Consider the following 23,049-nt stretch of genomic DNA (forward strand, 5'->3'; position numbering starts at 1 on the left):
CAGTTTTCTTGTTTTAGTTTATTTTGATTTTTTAATCTTTGGAGAAATAGTAGGCCCATATACTTTTAATAGTCATGTAAATGGTTACACTTGCTTCAGGCTCTTATGAAAGTTTTGAACTACACTCATTTAATAAAATATTTATTAAAAAGTTAGAGGGTTGTGTGTGTATGTATATGTGTGTGTATGTTTGTGTGTGTGTGTGTGTGTGTGTGTGTGTGTGTGTGTGTTGTTTGTAAAAATATGAAAACTGATGCATGCACCCATGTGTGCAGAGGCCAGAGGCTGCTGTTTTTATTCCCTTGAGACATAGTTGCTCATTAAATCTGAATCCAGGTCGGTAACCGGAAAGACCCCAGTGATCCTTCTGTCTGGGATTACATCATCTCAGTGCCCGCATGCAATCCTGAGGATTTAAACTCAGGTCCTCATTCATGAACACCAAGTGCTTTGATCTATTAAGCCCTTTGTCCATCCCATATATTTGTAACTTTAAGAAGTTGCCAATGTGTCTGATATCTTTTAAGGATAAATGACATTAATGTAGTAATCAATGCATTAACTATCTGCCTATTGGTGTGAAGTAATACGGGGAGAGAAAGAGAAACAACACCCAGAACTCAGTATTTGAAGGTTTTGTTATTTTTTTATTTTTTATAGATTGGGTGATTGTGGGTGGAGCCGGTATTGTAAGTCTTACTTGAAGGGACGGGGCAACCGTGGAGGGCTATAAACTGGGAGTAGTAACAGAAGCTGCCTAACACACACTGAAGTTCAGAGTGTCACACAAAGAAGGACTGGGAGCAGAGATGATGGCGTCTATGCTTCTCAAAGCTGAAGCCATGCATCACCCCATGTCCGCAGGCACTCTTAAGACGTGCAACCCACAGCTGCAGAGCCCAGGGACACCATACTGAGATTCCGAAGAAGAGATTTGATTAGTTTCTAGCGTGTGCGAACATTTTGGAAGCCCAAGAAATCCCTCTTACACGAAAACTGTGCTAGCCCCTGGGCCCAGAATCCTGTCAGACACCTGAACCTGATGAACGTATGCTTTATACTTTCATTATATTTATTTTTATCGTTACCATTATCGAGGGTAGGCAGATTCTGATTTCCATCAGACATATGAATATTATATTATTTCCTTTCCTCAACTACTGTAATTTTCAACTTTGAGCCCTTTGAAGAAAACCTTAACTGATTATTGATTATGATGCTGCTGAAAATAATCAGGAACGTGATCATGGCAATGCCATTTATCAGCTGCGTATTCAGTAAGTGGAGATAGCGTTCAGTGCTATTTTCCCATTGAACCTTCTCAAAACTCAGATTACACCGAGGCGCTATGGATATCACCCTAATTTTATTTTCTAATTTGTCATTATTGGATATACATGACTGGTTTTTTTTGTTTTGTTTTGTTTTGTTTTTTATTAACTTGAGTATTTCTTATTTACATTTCGAATGTTATTCCCTTTCCCGGTTTCCGGGCAAACATCCCCCTCCCCCCTCCCCTTCCTTATGGGTGTTCCCCTCCCCATCCTCCCCCCATTGCTGCCCTCCCCCCACCAGTCTAGTTCACTGGGGGTTCAGTCTTAGCAGGACCCAGGGCTTCCCCTTCCACTGGTGCTCTTACTAGGATATTCATTGCTACCTATGAGGTCAGAGTCCAGGGTCAGTCCATGTATAGTCTTTAAGTAGTGGCTTAGTCCCTGGAAGCTCTGGTTGCTTGGCATTGTTGTACATATGGGGTCTCGAGCCCCTTCAAGCTCTTCCAGTTCTTTCTCTGATTCTTTCAACGGGGGTCCTATTCTCAATTCAGTGATTTGCTGCTGGCATAACCCTCTGTGTTTGCTGTATTCTGGCTGTGTCTCTCAGGAGCGATCTACATCCGGCTCCTGTCGGTCTGCACTTCTTTGCTTCATCCACCTTGTCTAATTGGGTGGCTATATATGTATGGGCCACATGTGGGGCAGGCTCTGAATGGGTGTTCCTTCAGTCTCTGTTTTAATCTTTGCCTCTCTATTCCCTGCCAAGGGTATTCTTGTTCCCCTTTTAAAGAAGGAGTGAAGCATTCACATTTTGATCATCCGTCTTGAGTTTCATTTGTTCTAGGCATCAAGGGTAATTCAAGCATTTGGGCTAATAGCCACTTATCAATGAGTGCATACCATGTGTGTTTCTCTGTGATTGGGTTAGCTCACTCAGGATGATATTTTCCAGTTCCAACCATTTGCCTACGAATTTCATGAAGTCATTGTTTTTGATAGCTGAGTAATATTCCATTGTGTAAATGTACCACATGACTGTTTTGACTGGAAGTATGCTTGTATACTGTGTCATGCTGGTGCCTACAAAGGTCGGAAGGTGGCATTGGACCCCCCTGGGACTGTAGTCATAGATGTTTGTGAGTGCTGAGAACTGAACCATGTCTTCAGTAAACACACGTGCTCCCAACCCCTGAGCTATCTCTCCTGCCCTATGTCTCCCATTTTAAGAGTGCAAACCAGAATCTGAGTATGTTGAGACCTTCTCAAGCTCTGCGCCTAGCCAACATGGAAACAGAGCTTTAAGCTACCTTAAATGACTACAGCAGAGATGGAGGACAAGGCAAGCGAAGGATCTGGGAAAGGCTGGACTGTGTGACTGTTTTTGTGATCTAGACTTTTCTGTAGGCAAAGGTGCTGAGTGCAGCTGGTGCTGAGGACAGGGAAATGCCATTAGGCATTTCGTTTCTAGTGAACCTTGACCATGGCACTTGATCATGACCTACGCAAGAGCAAAGACATTCATCCTTCATTTCTCCTCTAAGAAAGACTTTGCAGTTCTGGGATGAGGGATGAAGCAAGCACAGCTTTGTCCTGCAGTTATCAAGGGGCTGAGGACTGGGGAAACGAGACAACTCGAGCAAGCTCTTGTACTTTCTGACACTGCCGCTTGCGTCGTGGAAACCGCGTCTATGCAGTGACTTACCCAATCTGTAGAGTGTGCTCCCTTTCTGGATAATAACGAAATAATTTCTGATCAATAATAATGTCTGCTAGGCATTTTGGTTAGTTAAGGGAAATGGTTCATCCTGTGATTCCAGTCTCTAATTCTTTTACATTCTTTACTCCTTCCTACACTTTCAGACATATTAGCATGAGCATAAATATCTCGACATGAGGGGGAAAAAAGTCACGTTGATAAGTAAACTGGAAAGCAATCACTAGTTAGAAACAAATCTCTAGTGGAAAGTGGAAGGAAAACCACTTCCTAGCGTTGCATCCTGTCCTGTGTACCTTCTGGTAGTTCACAGGATGGAATAATAGTACGGATAGAAACTGTGGGCAAACCTGGGCTCAGTTTTTTCGCCTCTTGGTCATTTTAATACATCTTCCCGAAATAATCTTCCTACTTGAAGTCATGTCGCTTGAATGAGCTTTTAGAAACTGCAACTACCCAGCACTAGCAGTTAGTAATTTGAAGGTTCCTAATAAACTGTGTACCTTTCATGCCCAACACCCAATTTAAAACACTCATTCTCCTGGGTCCTTTTGTTCATGCTTTCTTTTTTATTGCCACTTGTTTCAAAAGGTCCTTGAACTTGTTTATTTAGCCTCTTCTTTCACGCAATATCTATTCTAGTGTCCTAGGATGACACTATACAAAACATAAAACATCCTGAATGACTCTAGTAATTTTTTATTCTCATAAATATATTACTTATTAAGATGCTTTGACAGAAGCAAATGAAATTATAAGCAATGAAACATATTATCTTTCTTCCTCTTTCCCCTCATTCATCTTCAAGATGACTGTTAGATTTACGGTAAGATTATCTCGGGCCATAATTTCTCAGAAGAAAAGAATTCTAAATCTTGTCCTAATAGAGACACAAAATAACCGTGCATAAATTAAACCCTGAAATTAAGAAACAAATTCTAGAGCCAAACATGCCCCTACTACTATCCCTGTCTTCCCAGATGTGGTATTTTCTGTCTTGTATATTTACAAGAACAAATAAAACGACAAAGTTTTAGTAGATCAAGAAAAATATTTTCCCTTCTGTCATGCATTGCCCACAGACTAGTATAATTAACTCTATTGTCATTTTTCCTCTTCTACTCTCAGGGAGTTGTTTCTTTCTAGGTTATTTTTCAGAGCTTAACAAAGGAGGAAGTTAGACTTATGTCAAAACAGGTTAAATATCATGATTCTCTTTTCTCTTGGAAGCAGTGCTGAGTGCTGGGGCGGCGGGGGTCGGAATCACTGAGTGTTCTTCTGATGGACAGAAAGACATGTGTTATTCAGTGCTTTATTAAACTCAGGTTTTACGACAGAAAGCAAATTATCTCCAAGGGAACTTTGTCACCAGGGTGCCTGTTCAATAGTGATGTCTCTTGCTGCCACGGAAACTATGTGGGAAGATCAATGATGGGTTTCCTTGAAACTGCCCTTGGACTGAACCTCTTCTTGCCAGCCCTCATTTGCATTTGTAATCTAAACATCATTTTGCCTTTCAGTGGGAGTAAAGCTGTCTTCTGCAGCTCTCAACTCACTTAAATTGCACATTACCCACAAACAGTTGTACTTTCTGTAAATCGGCAGAATTCACTCCCTCCCTGAAGCAAGAATGCTTAGATCTTTTAAAATTAAATATCTAAGCTTGGGCACATGCCACTTAAAGGAAAAGTAGACAGGGATTCAAACTTATTCAGACCAAAGTATAGTGGTCTAAATGAGAATGGAATGCAGAGCCTATTGTATTTGCATGTTTGGTCCATAGTTTGTGGAACTGGTAGTGAAGGATTACAGGGTGTGGCCCTTTTAGAGGACGTGTGTCTCTGGGGGAGGGTTTAGAGCTTTCAAAAGCCCAAACCATTTTCAGTTACTCTCTTTCTCTCATGCTCGTGATCCACAGGGAAACTCTCAGCTACTACTTAAGGATTGAGTCTATCGACTATCAATCTTCTGCTACGATGGTCATAGACTCACTCTCTTAAACTGTAAGCCCCAAATAAACCCTTTGTTCTATAAATTGCCATGATCATGGTGTGTTATGATAGCAACAGAAAAGTAACTAAAACACACAATAAATCTTTTTTATTCCTTCAGAAGCAATTTTAGTGTTATCTGCTATCAAGTATATATGGGATATATATGATTATTATTCAACCCCGCTCTTCAAATTTCTCAAGTGATACAGATCAAGGGACTTAGCAAGTCTCTTAATTTCTTCCTTGATTATCTGAATGCACAAGTCTTGTCTCTGCATCTTCATTGCCACCTCTCCACCATTCCAGTATTCTGAGCATTTTGTGCGCATTATATCCCAGCACTGTACTCCATTGCTACTGCTATGAAGACAGAAGAGGACATAGTCTTCCTCACAAGTAACCAAGCTTCATTCAGAGAAGCCCAGGAAACCATACTATGTCTCTATTATAGAATGAGTACGATCTGTCCTCCACAAGCCCACATGCTTAACTTTTGACCTCCAGTAGTACTTGGAAAAGCTTTAGAAACTTTGTAGATGGAGACTAGCATAAGGAAGTAGATCACTGTGGAAAGCCCTTTGAGAGCTATTCATGCGCCCAACCCTCAGCTCTGTTCTTCCTGCTTTCTGTCTTCCATGATGGAAGGAAACACTTTTCAGACTCTTGCTCCAGACACCATATGTCTCACACAAAAAATAGAGCCAGGCAACAATAGACCAACCTTCTGAAACTGTGAACCAAACTCAATCTACCTGTCCTCCAGTTTCTCTATGGTATTCGGTGACAGCAACAAGTGTAACTAAACAGATTCTGCTGTCTAATATTACTGTAATTTTAATATCAAAACAAATCTCAAATGGACAGTCACAAAAGAAGGGACAGAAACAGACATATACTTTTATCCATTAATAAATAAATTTAGTGACTTAAAGGCTACATTCACTTCCCAGCCAAGTCTTTACTCTTTTTTACCTGTGGACATTAAAAAATAGGATCATTTTTTAAAAAAATATTTATGTTTGCATTGCCTATATGTATGGCTGTGTACTTCATGTATGCAGTTGCCCATGGAGGTGAGAAGACACTGTTGAATTCCTTGGACTGAAGTTAGCAGACACGATGGAGTGTGAACCACGATGTAAGTGCTTAGATTAAACCTCAGGTCCTCAGGAAGAGCAACCAGTGCTCTTGAGTGCTGAAGCATCTCTCCAAACTCCTACTGAATGTTACTACTTTTGTATTCCATCTCTGCATATTGTTCTACATTGAATTAGAATATAGCACAAAAGAGCAAAATTTTGAAGACTCTGCTAGCTACTATTGGGAAAAGGTACCAGACTCTTTGCAAGCAGCAAAACAATTGAGCAGTAAGCATGAGCTAGGACTAGGCCTACAGAAACAAAATCCACTCTTCAGTTTCAAATGTGTACTTTCCCTGAGGGCTATCGTGAGGTATAGAAGCCAGTTTTTCACATAGGACAAACAGCTCTGTTGAGTTTCTTCTCTTGATAGATTGGATGGTATACCCCTAAAACTCATGTTCTCTCAGACCCTTGCAATGTGGCCTTGTATGGAAATGGTCATTACAAATGAATCAAATTGCCATAACGTCAGAACAGATCACATGATTGATTCAATGATCAGGATCATAGTGTGTAGTGAGAATTTGGTTTCTTTAAAAAAAAAAAGAAATATTTTATAAGAATTGGTTTTCATTTAAATCCCAAGTGTGGGATATGGGGCTGCTTCAAATTGTCCACAGCAGCTGACTAGGATTTGCCTCGTGCTTTAGCAGGGGTGTGATTTTGTCAGCTGTAGATAGTTTCTATGAGTGTGTGGCATTTGGAATTCTGGGGACTCTTCAGAGGGTGTATAAATGCTAGGACCCCAAGAGGTATAGTTGCTGTTGGTTGGTTGTTGATTGGTTGCAGTTTTAAGTCGTCAGACACAAAGAAGAAACAATAATGAATTAGATAACCGAGACAAAGAGCAAACTTGCCAAAAGGAGATCAATGCCCCTAATCAGCAGAACGTAGTCTAATGTTAACATTGCCCCCTTTCCTCCTATCATTTTTTCTCTTCTATCTAGTGTTAAGGAGTTGAAAGGGTGGTTGAAAGGGGTACAGAAGGGTGGAAGAAAAAAGAACTGACAAAGTAGCCAAAAGTCTGGCTACAATAGTATGAGGGACGTTTGGAGGTAGAAGTATACACAAGGGAAGGTGGTATTAAGAACACATAGAAAGGATATGTGATAACGGAATCAGAGAACAGAGAGATGTCTCTGTAAGTTCAGATAATATTCAATACAGAACGAAGCACACAGTCACTAGAAGCTAGGAAGAGGAAGAAGGGATACCTTCATTCCTTCCTCAGATGCTCTAAGCAGACCTAACCCTGCCTATTTTGAGAAATTAGGCTTTCCTGTAGAACTGCTCACAAAAAAATCAATAATATCAGACTTTAGCCTCCTGAGGTGTCCATTAACAAGTCCCCATGGTGAAGCTACTTGGTGTATGGAACTTTGCAATGACAACACCTCTCCTAGCTTCCCCCTTCTGTTACCCTGCTGTTTTCTGTGAGGTAAGCCTGCACAGGGAACTAAAGAGGAAGGGGCTTGTAGCTTTATGCCTGAAGGCTGCTCCAACTCCGTCACAAATGGGAGCAGTGGAAAGAAACTGATTGAGGAGCTACAATCTGAAGGGCCCACAGAGGCCAGATAGGAACTTTAATGAGTTCATCTGCCCCCAAAAGTTACTGCTGTTTTTCAGGTGATTGCTGCCCTGAAGGGATGTGTTATCCCTAGCACCCTGTTTTCCCACTTGTCACAATTATCCCAGAATGGGTTTTTGCATGAAATGTTCCCTTATTTGAATTCAGATAATATTCAATACAGAATGTAGCATACATGTGTCCGGCTAGGCAATCTTTGCTTTGATTTTACAATGAGGGGATGATTGACATGCTCTGTGCTATCCCTCAACAAATAAAAGCAGAAGAACCCCTGCTTGAAAGGATGCATGTCTTACCTGCACCTAAGGCATCACTGGTATCTCCCGGAGCTTGCAATCCATACCTGTCTGGACCCAAGCCTCTCATGGCAATACCACCATCCTGCCAGTTTTCCTGAGCTGACAATTAGCAATACCTACCTGTATGTTTGGGGTCTTATATTGTGTATGTTCCCTTTTCAGGAACACGAACACCCACTCTGCAATGTATAACTGATAGCTTTGTTTACAGACATTCAACTTTCAAACTTTTTTAAAAATATATCACATATGAAAGAGACAAAGGCTGTTATCCCCCCTTCTGCAGAAGGAAAAGTGGCTTTCTAAGTTATAGTGTAAGGAGATTTAATTGTAAGAAAATTGTCAAAGTGACTCACAGGCAAATGAGTATGCCCTTGCGTCTCTCACTAGCAGCAGGGCCTCCACGCACAACTGCTCATAAGAATTACAGGTCACTATTCTGGGATCAACCTTCCCTTTGGGGTGATAGAATATTGTGGAGTTAGCAGCTTTTGTCATCTGCTGCTAAAGCCCCCCCAAAGAAAAGATTCAGCACTTTTAAAGGTCCCCTGTCCCCAGACTAGTTTTGATTTACAGGGCTGACAAGGTCAGTTCTTCAATGGCTGCAACCCAGAGCCTCAAACTAAGAAAGAAAGATTCAATTTATCTCCTAAGTCCAGATATGCTCCTGTCCCTTCTGTATCTGAAACCTCTGATGACTGGAAAGGAGCAAACACTTCTGTGTGCTGCCGGTAATTTACTGTGTTGCGAATTAGATGACCTCTCCTCATGTAGAGACAATTGAGTTCCCTGTCACACCCTTGTTTTTATTACTTGATACTTTATCATTGTTGACTTTTTTTTCTGATATTATCAGTGATGTCTTCAAAAGCCTACTGGTAGGTCATGACTGACCTATTCTAAGCCAGGAATGGATTTCCATTTTTCAATCCTTTTTATCTAGTCTTATCACTATTCATAAGCCTTAGGAGGAGCTCAGAGTTCAGAGTCAACCTCAGGGTCAATCAATAACCTAAAATGGAAAAGCTCAAGTGAGATGTAACACAACAGAAACTGTGTGATCTCATTGAAAGGGGTTATCGGGATGGTTCAGTGGTTAAGGGCACTGTCTGCTCTTGTAAAGGAGCTAAGTTCAATTCCCAGCACCTACATGGTAACTCCAAACCATCAGTAACTCCAGTTCCAGGGTCAATACCTTCTTGTGACCTCTACATTCGCCAGAAATACACATGATGCCATAAATAGATGCAGAAAAAAAAACTCTCATAAGCATAAAATATCAAATAAATAAAACATTTTAAATTTCCAGGAAATTTAATATAGAAATAGTCTTTGAAGAACTTGCTTGGTTTTCTTCTTCAGTTTTGAAAATTGGCATGGCATCTGACTTAAAAGAAAACAAGTGTCTAAATAAATATTAGTATTGGGTATTATCTCAAAAGTTCTTTGACATTGTCCAGACATCACCTCTAACAATGAGCTTTTTCTTAGCTCATAAAAACGTTCCATAAAACAGGGATTAAGATTATGGTTCAGCAGAGCTTCCAGGGACTAAGCCACTACCCAAAGACTATACATGGACTGAGACTGGGCTCCAACCGCATAGGTAGCAATGAATAGCCTAGTAAGAGCACCAGTGGAAGGGGAAGCCCTTGGTCCTGCCAAGACTGAACCCCCAGTGAGAACGGGATTCTTGAGGGGAGGGTGGTAATGGGGGGAGGATTGGGAGGGGAACACTCATATAGAAGGGGAGGGAGAGGGGGTAGAGGGATGTTGGCATGGAAACCGGGAAAGGGAATAACATTTGAAATGTAAATAAGAAATACCCAATTTAATAAAGATGGAAAAAAATTAAAAAAAGAAAAAGAAAAGATTATTGTTGTCAGTAGAAACATACTTTGTGTCATCAAAGTATGGACACTGAATTCAAACCCTTAGTCCTGTGCAAAAGTCAGACTTTGCAGTTCATGTGCTTGGGAGCCTGGCTGCAGAAAGAAAGGAAGAGACAAAAGGACCCCTCTGTGAGCTCTAGTTACAGTGAAGGACCTTGTGTCAAAAAATCTAGTAGAAAGCAATTGAAGAAGTCACGTGATATGGCCTCTGACTTCCATACACATGAACTTACATGTCCATGTATGAACAAGTATATTATACACACACACACACAACACACACACACACACACACACACACACACACACACACACACAAAAACACCCACAAATTCTATAAAGCAAACTTAAAGCAACGGGTTAACCTGTGATCTTAAAGCTGTTCAATGTAGAGATAAGTAGCCAAACATATGGTCCAGCCATATAGAAGCAAGTGTGGGGTCAGGTTTCTCTACACTCAGTGCTCTGTGGCTACGCTACCATGATGAGCATTTATCAGTTTGCTCATAATGTGTTCAGGAGAGGCAGCTGCCATCGACTCGTTGGCAGAAACACATTCCCTGCCTGCACTCTCATATCCACTATTACCTGGGCAAGGTCAGTAGTGTCTTCGGGAGACTGCATTCTTCTACTTTTATGGGCTGAAAACTCCATTCATGGTGTCTGAAATTATTAGTTCATGTATCATGGGTTCCTAACTGTTGGGCAGAATCAGAAGCTCAACATTGGCATAATCTGTGGGCCTCTCCATCTTTGCCTCTCTTAGTCTCTTTGTTTGACCTCCCCCAGAATTGCTTTTTCTTTTTACGTGAAGTAACTGCCCAAACTTCTAGTTTTATATCTTCCAAGTTCAGCAATTCATCAGAAAAAGATTCTCAAAGAGATTCTGGTTTTGGTGGCCTGTGTATTCTTCAACCAACCACTGTAATGAAGAGAACAGGCTTTCCTGTTCAGACAGGTTTGCACTCTACTTTTCATACAGGTAGGGGTATAAAAAACTCTTTTCTTATTGGAGAAGTAATGGTCAATCCACTCATAAAAATGTTTGGTCTATAACATATGTACAGTGTTTCCAGATATGTTGTCATGTAGAAAGCATTATTACATTTATTGAAAATGTAAGGTGAAGGTTATTGTGCTAGTTTTTTATGGAGGGGCATGAACAAACATCTTATTCCAGCTAGGACACAAAAAATAGTTCAAATAAGTGACACCACCAAAGGTCAAGTTTTTGAAGTGATGAACTCAAGGGGGTTCCTTACAGGTTTTCTGGGGGGGGGCAGGGATTGCCTACAGTGCAAAGACTCAAGAGCAGTTATAGCACAGAAACACTCACTAAGGATGGGTGGCAATTCAAGAGCTGCAATACAGGAGCTCTCTGCACGACTTGCACACAGCTCTACAGATCAAAGAGGATCCTTCTCCCAGCAGTTGGGCTGGCTAGAGTTTCTTCCCCAGGCAGCTGCCTCCTGCTTTTATAATTGTGGGAGGGGCCTTGTTATGGACTTGGAAGGTTGTTCACTTTCTAAGTCCCATGAGCCTCCATCCAGGAAGGAATATTTCAACTAGCAAGGAATCGTCCTATGACAAAGGTTTGTTATCCTGGGTTATTAAATACCATGAACGTTGCTCATTTACATTGCTATTCTCTGATGACTTAGTATCACCCATATGCTTTGTTAAACATTGTAAGTCGCAGGACTCCAGATGGCAGAACTACTCACCACTTGTTGTCACCTAAGCAATTCTTTATGGATACTTGAAACATTGGATGGGAAGGGGTTGGGGTGGAGGTGGAAGTGGGAATGGGGGTGCAGAGCTCCACTGACAAGGATACCTAGTTGGTACATTTGGTACGCCACACATTTTTCTAAATGCTGCAAAACTTACCAACAACCTAGAAAACATAGTTGTTAATAATCTGCTTCCTCAAATCAAAAAAAGGTACAGAGATACCACTTTACTCGAAAGGACACAGCTTAAGAACAGGGGTGAGATTTAAGTTCAGAATCAGAATTTGTCTTCTTAGTCACTGAACTGTATTGCAAGGGAACCGTTCTGAGAACAACAGAGTGCCCTCTAATTTGGATTGCACCAAGGTAAAATAAGCAGTCATAGCAAGAGGACATGATTTAGTGAAGGCTACTGAAGTTCTGCTCCATACAAATGATCCCCCTCACTGGCATCCTCTTGTGTAAATTCTAATATTTCAAGTCCCTTTAAAACAAATTTTTTATTTACCTCTTGGTAAGTAATATTGGTGCTGGTAGTGTGGGGGGCAAGGTACAGAACAGAACCAATGGCCGTCACTGCGATAGCAAATTGGCTTAGACTAATCTCTACTAGAGGCAAAATTTTCCTTCTCCCCAGAGATGGGTTCCCTCAAGTCTTCTTCATTGTCAGAACATAAGGGGGTAAGAAGGAGCCTGAGATAGCCTTGGTATGCTTCTTGTTATCCTCCCCAAAGACTAAGAATCCTCTAGGCCAAAATATCAGTACTGAAAAGGTTGAGCTGCCCTGCCTTTGAGCATAAACAATATGGTCATATTATACACTTGACATGTATCAAGGGTAGGCTAGGTCCCATGGCATTTTCTGGGAAATCCTCTATAGCCTTCCAGACTCATAGCATTTTCATGATACAGTTTAATTTGGGCAATAACTTTAGGATTTGGGCATTAGAATGATACTGTTTTAATTGAAACAATCTATTAATAGACCTTTGTGCGTTGAAAGTGTCCCTGTGTGTTTACCAGGTTCCGGGCTCATGTTAGATGAATTCAATTCACATCCAAAACGTGAATGCTACCCTATTTACTGAGTTATCATATGCCAGCATTTCTCAATTTCCAGCAAATTGTCTCATAAATAGGAATGTGATTAAATCCTTGAATGCTATTTTTGTTATTATTGAGGTAATTAAAATGTGGTCGCCACTCTGCTTTTGTTAGTACATCTGCTCCCTGATAAAGAAGGACTCAAATGCTGTTCATTGAGCAACTGTATATGTTTCTCTGGGTGAGTAAGCAGAAGGCCTCCTGTTTGCATCTTTTTCTACCAAGGCTTTGATTTAGCTGGAGCAAGTATGCTTTTGAAAATGGTACACTCGAAATGTATATAAGAAATACTCAAGTTAATAAAAAAAAAAGAAAATGGTAGCTTTGAGGAATTTTATTACAGGACGTAGTGACTATATATAAAAACCAATAGGGACTTCATCATTAGCTACTACATTTTTTGCATAGTAATCAGTTTTTTTCGGACATTTTGACACATGCACATGATGTGTTTTGATGATATTCACTTCCTGATTACCCTTTCCCCCACTCCTACTCCAGCTATTATTACTCTTCCTTTTCCAAACTGTCCCCCACTTGCACTTTCAAGTCCTGGGTATATGAATCAATGAGTTTCATTAAGGTTATTTACAAAAGTATTGGTAATGATTTTTTTAAAGGAGCATGGATACCTTATTGATACTTATATCGTTAGAGAAAGCATCCCCCTCTTTCATATATCAATCACTGACTAAGTAAAAAAAAAAACACAAAAAAACGGTGAGCCCTCTTCCATAGCAGATGCTGACAGGGTTTATATGCCCAGTACATGTGTAAGTGCATTACCTGACTTTATTGTGTGATCATCTATTGAATATTAAACACGACTGGTTTTGGTTCTTACATCCTATTTTGCCTGGATGATTTATAAACGGAGGTCCCCAATGAGCAGTTCCTCTTTTCTTTGTGTTGCAAAATAGGACCTGTGTCTAATTTTAAGGCTGCTTTCTCTTGTGTCGTTCTGAATTCAAACGACTAACAACCAGAGCCATTGCTGAGGGCAGGTTTTGGTTACTTTGGAAACTCTGCTTTAATTGAGTCTCCATAGGCTTTGCAGCTTGTAAAAAAGTGCCGAGGCAGTCCTCTCAGGCCAGCTGCCAGGAGCCACTGCCATCATAATGGCCCTGGTTCCAACATGACTTTTACCATTCACAAGAGGAGCAAGCTCAGCTCAGAAGCCACCGTCCCTGACTCCAGGCTTCCATCAGAAAGCAGCACAGACACCATCCACTCATACGAACCACCCAACCATAACACCCTAACTGCCTCTCTGTGCCTTCTCTGTTGATTTCAGATGACTCGGTTAATTTGTAGGCTGATTTGACTGCTCTATAAAATGAAAGTACTGAAGAGGATTTTGTAGAATCCATCTTCCCATATACAGAAGTGACTAAATAATAGTCCATTGCTTAAGATAAAAGAGGACAGATATCTTAGTAGTCACCTGTAATCCCAGCACTGGAGACAGAAATACAGGCCAGCCTATACTACATACTGAGTCTCTTTCTTAAAAAAAAAGAAAAGAAAAGAAAAGAAAAATATCAATCAATTAATTAATAATCAGCAAAACTGTTAGCTGATAAACACCAGAAGAACATGCTAGAAATCCCACAGAATGTGTGTTCTTTCCATGATCCAGTCAGGTTTGTTTACTAGATTCCATGTCATGGACAAGGAGGCCTAAGGTTACGAAGATTAGCAAGCGGAACTGGCCTGTGTGATGTGTAAACACTCAGCTTTGTGATTCCAGCATCCTCTGATGAGTTTCTGCACATTCTAGCAAACTTGTTCATAATCTGGAACACATCCTTGGAAGAACTATAGCTTCATTATCCAAAAGATAGTAAACACAGTGTCTGCGATATAGTAAATTTAAATCTCAGTTATGTTTATTTTAAAAAATTACCTAGTCAAACATTCTGTTAAGTAAAGCTCTGCCCATTCTAGGTTCTTGGCTGAAATATCTACCAGCACCCAGTGGCTTAGACAAACTCAAAACCCCCATAACATATGCCGGTTCTTAGAACTTATAAACTCACTCATTCTACTGCTAACAACGATTTACAGGCATTTATCCCACTCTATTCAGTATGCCGGATTCAAGTTAATCATAAGATGAGCACTCAGAAGATGCAGGACAAGGAACAGGAACTGACAAATGGGGAGGTAATGACCAAGTCCGCCAGAGTAGCAAGTCTAAAGGCCTGAAGGTAGAAAGAGATCTGAAATACTTTAGGAAGTTTTAGGGGATCAGTATGACCTAAGGTTATTTAAGACAAAACATAAACCAAGTAATAGTGTGTGTGTGTGTGTGTGTGTGTGTGTGTGTGTGTGTGTGTGTGTGTGTGTGTAAAAGAGAGAGGGGATGTGGGGGAGAAAGAAAGGGAGGAAGACAGACCGATAGACAGATAGATCATGAGGAAACGAGGGAAGATCACGAGGGCGCATGTATGGAGGCCGGGGTAAATCTAGGGTATCATTCCTCACATGCTACCACCTTAGTTTTTTTAAGATGAGGTCTCTTACTCACATGGCCCTCACTGGGCAGGCTAAACTGGATGATCTGTAGGTCTCAGGCATGCGCCTACCTCTGCCTTCCCACTGCTGGGATTAGAAGCTCATGCCACCCAACCCCGCTCTTTTCACATAGGTTATGGGAAGGGAGCCCAGGACCTCACAGTTCCATGCCAAGCATACTACCAACAAAGCTATCTCCTCGACCTCCTTTTTTAAATTTTTCATTAGCAGTTTTACAACTAATGGTGGTCTTCAAGAGTTCCCTTTGCATTGTTATCGTGGAAAGAGAAATACTACAACCAATCTAATAGTCATACTTGTTGTTCTAACCAAAATTTGAGGCTGTTTTTAGCAAGAGAAATAGTGAACGTATTAAACACATTGCACATCCCAATAATGTTTATGCATATGTAGACAAACTTCCTAAAAACAGACGAGGCTGTCAAGTGATGTAACTATGATTTATAGCGTGAAAGGCAACAGAATGACAGAAATAATTTCTCACGAGATAAACATCACAACATTTTCCTTATTTGCTTTGCTTTCAGAATTACCATTTCTGAAGATGGAAACCTCAGAATCATCAATGTCACTAAGTCTGACGCTGGAAGTTATACCTGCATAGCCACTAACCATTTTGGCACTGCCAGCAGCACTGGGAATGTGGTTGTGAAAGGTAATGGCTAACGCAAAGGACCCATGTGTTTTTACTGCTAATAATAGAATCTCCAGACGTGGCAGCATTCATATTAATATGTATAGATATCACTGTTGCTAGATTAATTCATCACAGCAAGCATGATATGATTAACAATGCTTCAAGAACCATTGGTAATGAATATGATTGAAAGGCTATCTTATTCCAGCATCGTCCAATACAATTTCAGAATTACAGCCATTGTGTCTATTATAGTATTGTAACAAATGTTATCTGCAGTCCTTTAATTAAATTTCTTGCAAGTCTCTATAGGTTTGAAATTCATGTCTAGAAACCCTGTGCTAACAAATTAAAAACCCATGATTCAAGTACTATTTTTAGCAAACATTGTTTAAACAACGACACCGGCGGTTTTACAAAGAGCTGCCCTGGGTATTCAGAGATACGGATACGGCTCCTCCAAGTAATAAAGGGTTGTGATCACCTGTGTGCTTTGCTTAAGTCACCCAGCCAACCTTGTCAGTTTGAAGGAAATAAAATGTCCCTCATCTCTTAGTCTGGGTGCTTTATATTTCATGACTGAAAGTCCTTTATGCTCTTAGCACAGTGTATGATGTGAGACTGTCCCAACACCAGGTTGATGGCATTGCTCGGAGTGCTCAGAATTATAAAGGATGAGATCTTAATTTACATTTCATTTGAATTTCTATCACCTCCTGTCTTGCACAGTCAGTCTTAGAATTTTTCAGTTGCAGGAAACCCAGTGGTGCTTTGACTAATAAAAATAACACTCAGTGTGGTAACTTGTTGAAGGTCACCACAAATGGTAGGACTTAAGGCCAGAAATCTGACCCAAGTTCTCCCGGGTTCTACAGGGAAAATTGGAGACCATTTTTTCCTGCTGATACTCCATGCATTCTGATGAATTGCTTCATATTCTTTCTTACTGACCTATTTGTAGCTTCCTCTCTGAAGTAAGACAGCCCAAGGCAAGCTAAAATATTCAGAAAGAATATTTACCTCAATTATAACTTAAGCATGAAGCTAAAAAATTCACCTAATTATATATGTCAGGGTCATTGGAAGTTGACAATTTGCTGTCATCTTGAAAAGCCTTTTTTATCATGAATGTATTTATCTATACAGATGGAGAGTTGGAAGTCAGAGAGTATTAGTTAGAGGTAGATCTGTATTTATCTAGACTCCAGCTATTTTGGTTTATTAATTCTCCAAAGCAATAGCATAGGCATATGCCTGTGGGTTCACTCTGTTTCACAGGGAAAAGGAAAAAGAGACTAGCTAATATTTATAGCATAGAATTCCAGCTAGAGACCTTTGGTAATGTATGGTTATGTCAGCTGCCAGAGGAGATTTAGGGATTGACTAGGACCAAGATAGAGAGCCCAAGATTTCCAAGATGGGAACTAGTCAAGTTCAGCCCTGTTAGAGTGATGGTCCTCTTATATAGATATAAGAGAAAACTAACACACCATGTTAAATAATGACTAAAGGCCAGGATTAAAAGTTGAAGAGATGTGACTTAAATTTCATTTCTTTGACTTACAATCTCTATGACCTTGAATGTGATTAGTAGCCTATGTGGAGATAATGGACACACTGGCTTCTTCACATGGTTCTGTGTCTGTGATGATCTACATTAAGTGATAAGCACCGGTGCCTGAAAATAGTGGTGGTTGTTACTGTTACTGACATTGTTGTTATTTATATTCTAAGACAATGGCTATGTACACAGTCTATACCATTGAACACTTAATAACGTATCTAAGCCAGTAGAGTAATTAGAAAAGGTGAGTGAGTTAGAGGTTATAGACACACAAACACAGATGTCATTATTTCCCTGCTGCACTGTGGAGAATAGGGTATCTTCTCATCAGAACGCACACTCTGGAGATGCCACCAGAAAAATGAAGAAATTATTCCCAACCAACTGTTCAATTTTCTGCTGCATTCTTGTTTAGTGCCACAGAGCAAAACTTCCACATATACCAGGATGAAGAATATCATGTCCACCTCATATTCTCTATAAATATAAATATTGCTGAAATAATTTTTATGCATCTTCATAAACAAATTTATTTCTTGCCATCTAATTAGATGTGAGTATTAATTCCTCAAGTTCTAATAAGTGCAGTTAAATGTTTTTAATTTTAGTAATCACGTGTTTTGATGTGTAATAGGAAAACAATAGTTTTTGTCAATAGTAATGAATTAAAAAATAACACTGTTAAAACACATTTAATTATGTCGGCATACATATAAGAGTGTTAAGCATTCATTGTTATAAGAGAATATGCCGAAGTACTCAGGGTGGTGTGTGTATGGTTGAAGATTGGAACTTCACCTTCAGAGATGTGTTCAAGAGAATTCCAGTGGAGTTAGAAGGACATACGATAGGAATCAGCTATCTTGCCTATGGTGATCAAGGGTGTCTGCAGAGAGCTCTCTGGCTACAAGAACTGGGCTAGGGTGCTGCCATCAGTAATGTGCTAGTCTCATAAGCATGAGGACTGGGGTTCATTGCCCTGAATACAGATCTTATGAGCCAGGTCTGGTGACGTGCACATGTAGTTCTTAGGCAGGGAGATTCTCTGGGGCTCTCTAGGGCTCCTCAGCCTGCGAGTTCAACCTACTTGACATGACACTGTCTCAAGAAAATAGGGTGGACAACTCCCAGAGAACAGCATCTATTCTGCCTCTAGCTTTCACGTAAATGTGTACGATGTACATGCTCAGCTACTATCTATCTATATCTATCTATCTATATATATATATATAATATAAAACTAAACTAAAACTAAAAACTAAAAACGTCCACTTTTCTGCTTGTTTATTTTTTTTTTTGGTTCTTTTTTTTTCCCGGAGCTGGGGACCGAACCCAGGGCCTTGCGCTTCCTAGGTAAGCGCTCTACCACTGAGCTAAATCCCCAGCCCCTTCTGCTTGTTTATAATACCAGCACTTGGAATGCTAAAGCAAGATGATCAGTATTACAAGGCCAGCCTTGGCTTTATAGAGAATTTGAGGCTAGCCTGAACTATAAGAGATACTGTCTTAGGAAACACACACACACACACACACACACACACACACACACACACACACACTAAAATTTTCAGAACAACATGAGAAAAATGGACACCTGCAAGAGGAGAAACATGGTAATTTAAAGAGACAAGGCAGGCAAGCTCACATGTAAACAATAACATCAGGCTGTCACAGCCTAGAAGCCTGCAGCCCACTCAAAGATCATGTAATTCAGTGGTCTCTCTGGACTTGGTCACTGGCACTCAGATAGATCAGCTTCTACCCAGGCCTCTGTGCTGTTATGATATGAAGGTGAGGGTATGAACTTCATTTGTTCGGGAGGGTCACAGAAGATAAGAATCCTGGTACCTTAAGTACAGTCCAAGGTGGTTAGGAAACACTCGTGTGGTATTACACGGCAGTGCCTGTGTGTAGTGAAGACTGCCTATGCTCACAGGTTTTACCAAGGACATTAAAATAACCTGAGAAATACAATTGAGAAATCCGCTCCATAAAGCACAATAAAGGCAGAGCAAAGCCGTTCTGAACTCAGCATGAACTGTACCATGTACTCAATCCCCCATCAAATACTCCAAGCCCACACCTTTAGTGCAACCGTAGCCATTTAAGCCTGGAGTATGACATATTGCTGTATTTTAATTCACTTTCCAGATCTACAAAGAGACTGATTCATCAGAGAAGGTGCTCTCTAACCTTAAAATGTGCTTGTGTTCGTTTTGATCTCTTCATATGTCTGGGATTAGAACTCTGGGAAGGTCAGGCATCAGGACACATTTTCCTCCTAACCTTTTTACAATAATTGTGTCATTAACCACTCGTTTAAAATTCAATTCTCTTACTCACTACCTCTGGCCCAGTTATTTGGAGAGAGGCTGAGGGTAGGTATTTTCAGACACAGGATCAGTAAGTAGAGAAGAGGGCACATTCTCTACGTGAGACAGGAGATTTAAAATAAATCCCTAGCAAGTATCCAACTAGGGGATAAATATTCAAATTATGCATGAGCAGGCTCCAGACTGCAGGATTCTGACAGGTGCCCAGGAGACTCTTGATTATCCTCCCACTGTCTGAATTTCTAAGTTTTGCTGATTTTATTTTTTATGCTAGTTGTAGTATATTTGGAATTTAGTTTGCTGTTTGACTCTGAGCAAGAGCACTTCACAAGTCAGACTCCCCAATCCTAGCAGAACGCATCCTACTTACCTTTTATCAAAGGTGTGCATTTATGATTGTCAATGTTACTAAGAGCTATGAGGATGGCTAGCTACCTTTACATGTGGTATTGGACTTAATGTACTCACATTTGTCTTCATATCAGAGGTAGCACTGTGCTATTTTCCATGGCAGGTGCCTTAGCTACACAGGTTTTATATGACAAGTCTTTTTAAATCTCAGGCCTAAAGCAGAGCACCTGAGCACCTGCGGTTGTTTGTCTGCGGTGGGTGGACAAGATAACCATGGTGATAACAATCCTATCTTCTATTGATCACCTCCAGGGATCAACATGAAATGCAGGCTTTTAAGCTATGGCTATGACTGCCATGGTTATCTGGTCGCAGTCCCTCCAAAGGAACCTTGTGTGACCGTAGTTAGTGGTTTCAGTCCATGTTTTGACAGCCATCCTCCTACAAATGAAAGACTTTGTCTTTGTCCCCTAGCAAGTGAAGAATTGGTTAGAGTACTTCATGGGAATGCCGGGCTTCTGGCCTTTGCCCCTAACTTCTGCAGCATCACATTGAGGGAATAAGATCTGAAAAACAGGGCATGTCAAATGAGAATTCCAACTGATCTTTATGCTTTCAGGAGCTGAAGCATTATGAGTTTGCACACTGTGACCAGTGGGTTGTACCCAGTCATCTGCTCGCTTGTGTCTACCCCAAAGCTAAGAGTAAACAGTCAAATGATCAGCTGGTTAGGGGAAAGAAATATGATAGTTTTAAATGCAGAAATTTTATGAAATCAGTATTTTAATATTTATAAATTAAGCATATTTAGAAGTCAGGCTTTTAAAAAAGTCATTTGCTTTTAAACTGTAGCAAGAATGTAGAGTTAAAAAGTTGTGTTAAAATATAAACTTTGCCTCTTGGCCTCCAAGGCCTTAAATATTTACTGTTCCGTCCTTCATATATATGTGGATCCTTTCTTTTGATAATTTTTCCTTAAATAATGCTTTAAAGATTAGTGTGAGACATATACTGTACCCCGACCATGGACAGTTCTGCTTGCACCTCATGTTAATCTTGTGTGCTGGAAATTAGTCTCACTCCAGAGTCAGCAGAGTGAATCATAATGTGGACATATGTTGGAAATACAGAGAGGCAACAGGTCATTACCTGTCACAGGACAATAACTTTGGCCAGTCAGTAAACAATGTATTTGGCTTAATTTTACAGGATTTGTGGAGCTTTCTATAGTTTAAACAAACAAAAATTAGTAGGGTGGGAAGAACCTACATGTGAAGCACAGTCTCTGGGATTCTGTAATACACAAGCTTTCCACCATGACCAGTTCAGTCTAGCTGAATTTGTGCCACACACTTTCCCCAGGGTGCTCCTTTAAGAATGCACTGATGTTTCTTTTGAGATAGGCCAACATAACAGTTTAACGTAATTTCACCTGAATGCTAAGAGTTTAAGTCATTACATAGAATCACAACAAAACAAAAAAATTAAATTTTCCTTCAAAGATCTATGCTAGAAGTGAAGTTTTCTGTAGGAATTTACTCAGACCCAATATACTCCCACAAAAAAAGTTAATTTTGCTTTCTTTGCAATCCTGCAGACTAAAGGTACTCCGGGGATTGAGTGAAAATTCAATCGATTGTTTCCTTGCCAGACACAGTGATCATTGGTCACCTTATCAAAAGTTCATTCATGTCATTCATGTTCAGAAAGAACAGCTTCCTTTACATTCATTCATTCGTGTGTGTGTGTGTGTGTGTGTGTGCATGTGCGAGCATGCACACATGCTCACGTGCATGTGTGTTAGCTCTGTCACATACATACATGTATAGGAGGTATATGCTTACATGTAATCATATAAGTATACATACATGTGGTGGTTTTAGTAGGAATAACCCACATAGACTCATGTGTTTGAATGCTTGGACACAGAGAGTGGCACTTAGGTGACATGGCTTTATTGGAAGAGGCGTATCCCTGTGGAGGCAGGCTTTGAGGTCTCCTATGCTCAAGCTACGTGCAGTGACACAGTCTCTCCTTTCTGCCTGCGGGTCACAACACACCACTCTTAGCTCCTCTAGCATCATGTCTGTCTGCCTGCATCCATGATTCCTACCCTGATGATAATGAACTAAACCTCTGAAAACTGTAAGTCTGCCCCAATTAAACATTTTCCTCTGTAATAGTTGCTCTAGTCACAGTGTCTCTTCACAGCAATGAAACTCTAAGGCAGCACACATAGAAAAAAGAAAAAGAAAAAGAAAGATTTCCAGCACCATAGGTTAGGTTATCTATAGCATCTCCAGGATAGGTGGTATAAAATTCATCTTCTGTGTTATCTCCATGGGACATTGAGAAATATTAACCATCCTCTGAATAGAGAGATGGATAGAAATACAGCCCTTTCAGTTGGAAAAATGAGAGGGGGCTGCGTGCAGAATGTTACATGTGATTTAAAAAAATAGACCACCTTTGCCAGGGAGCTGTGACCTGGGAACTGTTCTGTCCCCTTACATATAAAATTATTCAAGACTTTGTCAAGATTTGACTGGGGATCAATCAGAAATCAGTAACCAGCAGTGACATTTGGCTACTTAATACACAACAAAAGCTTTTAACATTAGACCCTTATAACAGAATACATTTTGACCTAATTAGATGTCTTCCACTGGAACCAATTATATCCAGGCAATAATTAAAGGTCTTCCTAATAGGATTAGCACAATTTATGACCCAATGCACCTAAAGTAGGAAGGAAAACTTTGTTGGTTAAAAGTGCTAAATACTGATTATGATATATCCTTCCATAGAAGGACAGTGGCCACGCCATGTCAGTAGTAGATCCTACTGGCATCTACAAAGTAAGAGAAAGTGTGGGCAGTTGTACCT

General features: G+C 40.3%; 1 protein-coding gene across 13 annotated transcripts in view; it reads left to right on the forward strand.

The window, feature by feature from the left end:
- Cntn4 (contactin 4) overlaps window positions 1–23,049 on the forward strand; it is a 997,076-nt gene that overhangs the window by 895,410 nt on the left and 78,617 nt on the right. For all 13 annotated transcript variants that reach the window (XM_063285413.1, XM_063285419.1, XM_063285414.1 and 10 more), the window contains one exon: window positions 15,806–15,933. In XM_063285413.1, the coding sequence (XP_063141483.1) occupies window positions 15,806–15,933 (128 nt within the window). The remainder of the gene's footprint in view (window positions 1–15,805; window positions 15,934–23,049) is intronic.

Source organism: Rattus norvegicus, chromosome 4 (genome assembly GCF_036323735.1).
Source record: "Rattus norvegicus strain BN/NHsdMcwi chromosome 4, GRCr8, whole genome shotgun sequence".
Lineage (NCBI taxonomy): Eukaryota > Metazoa > Chordata > Mammalia > Rodentia > Muridae > Rattus > Rattus norvegicus.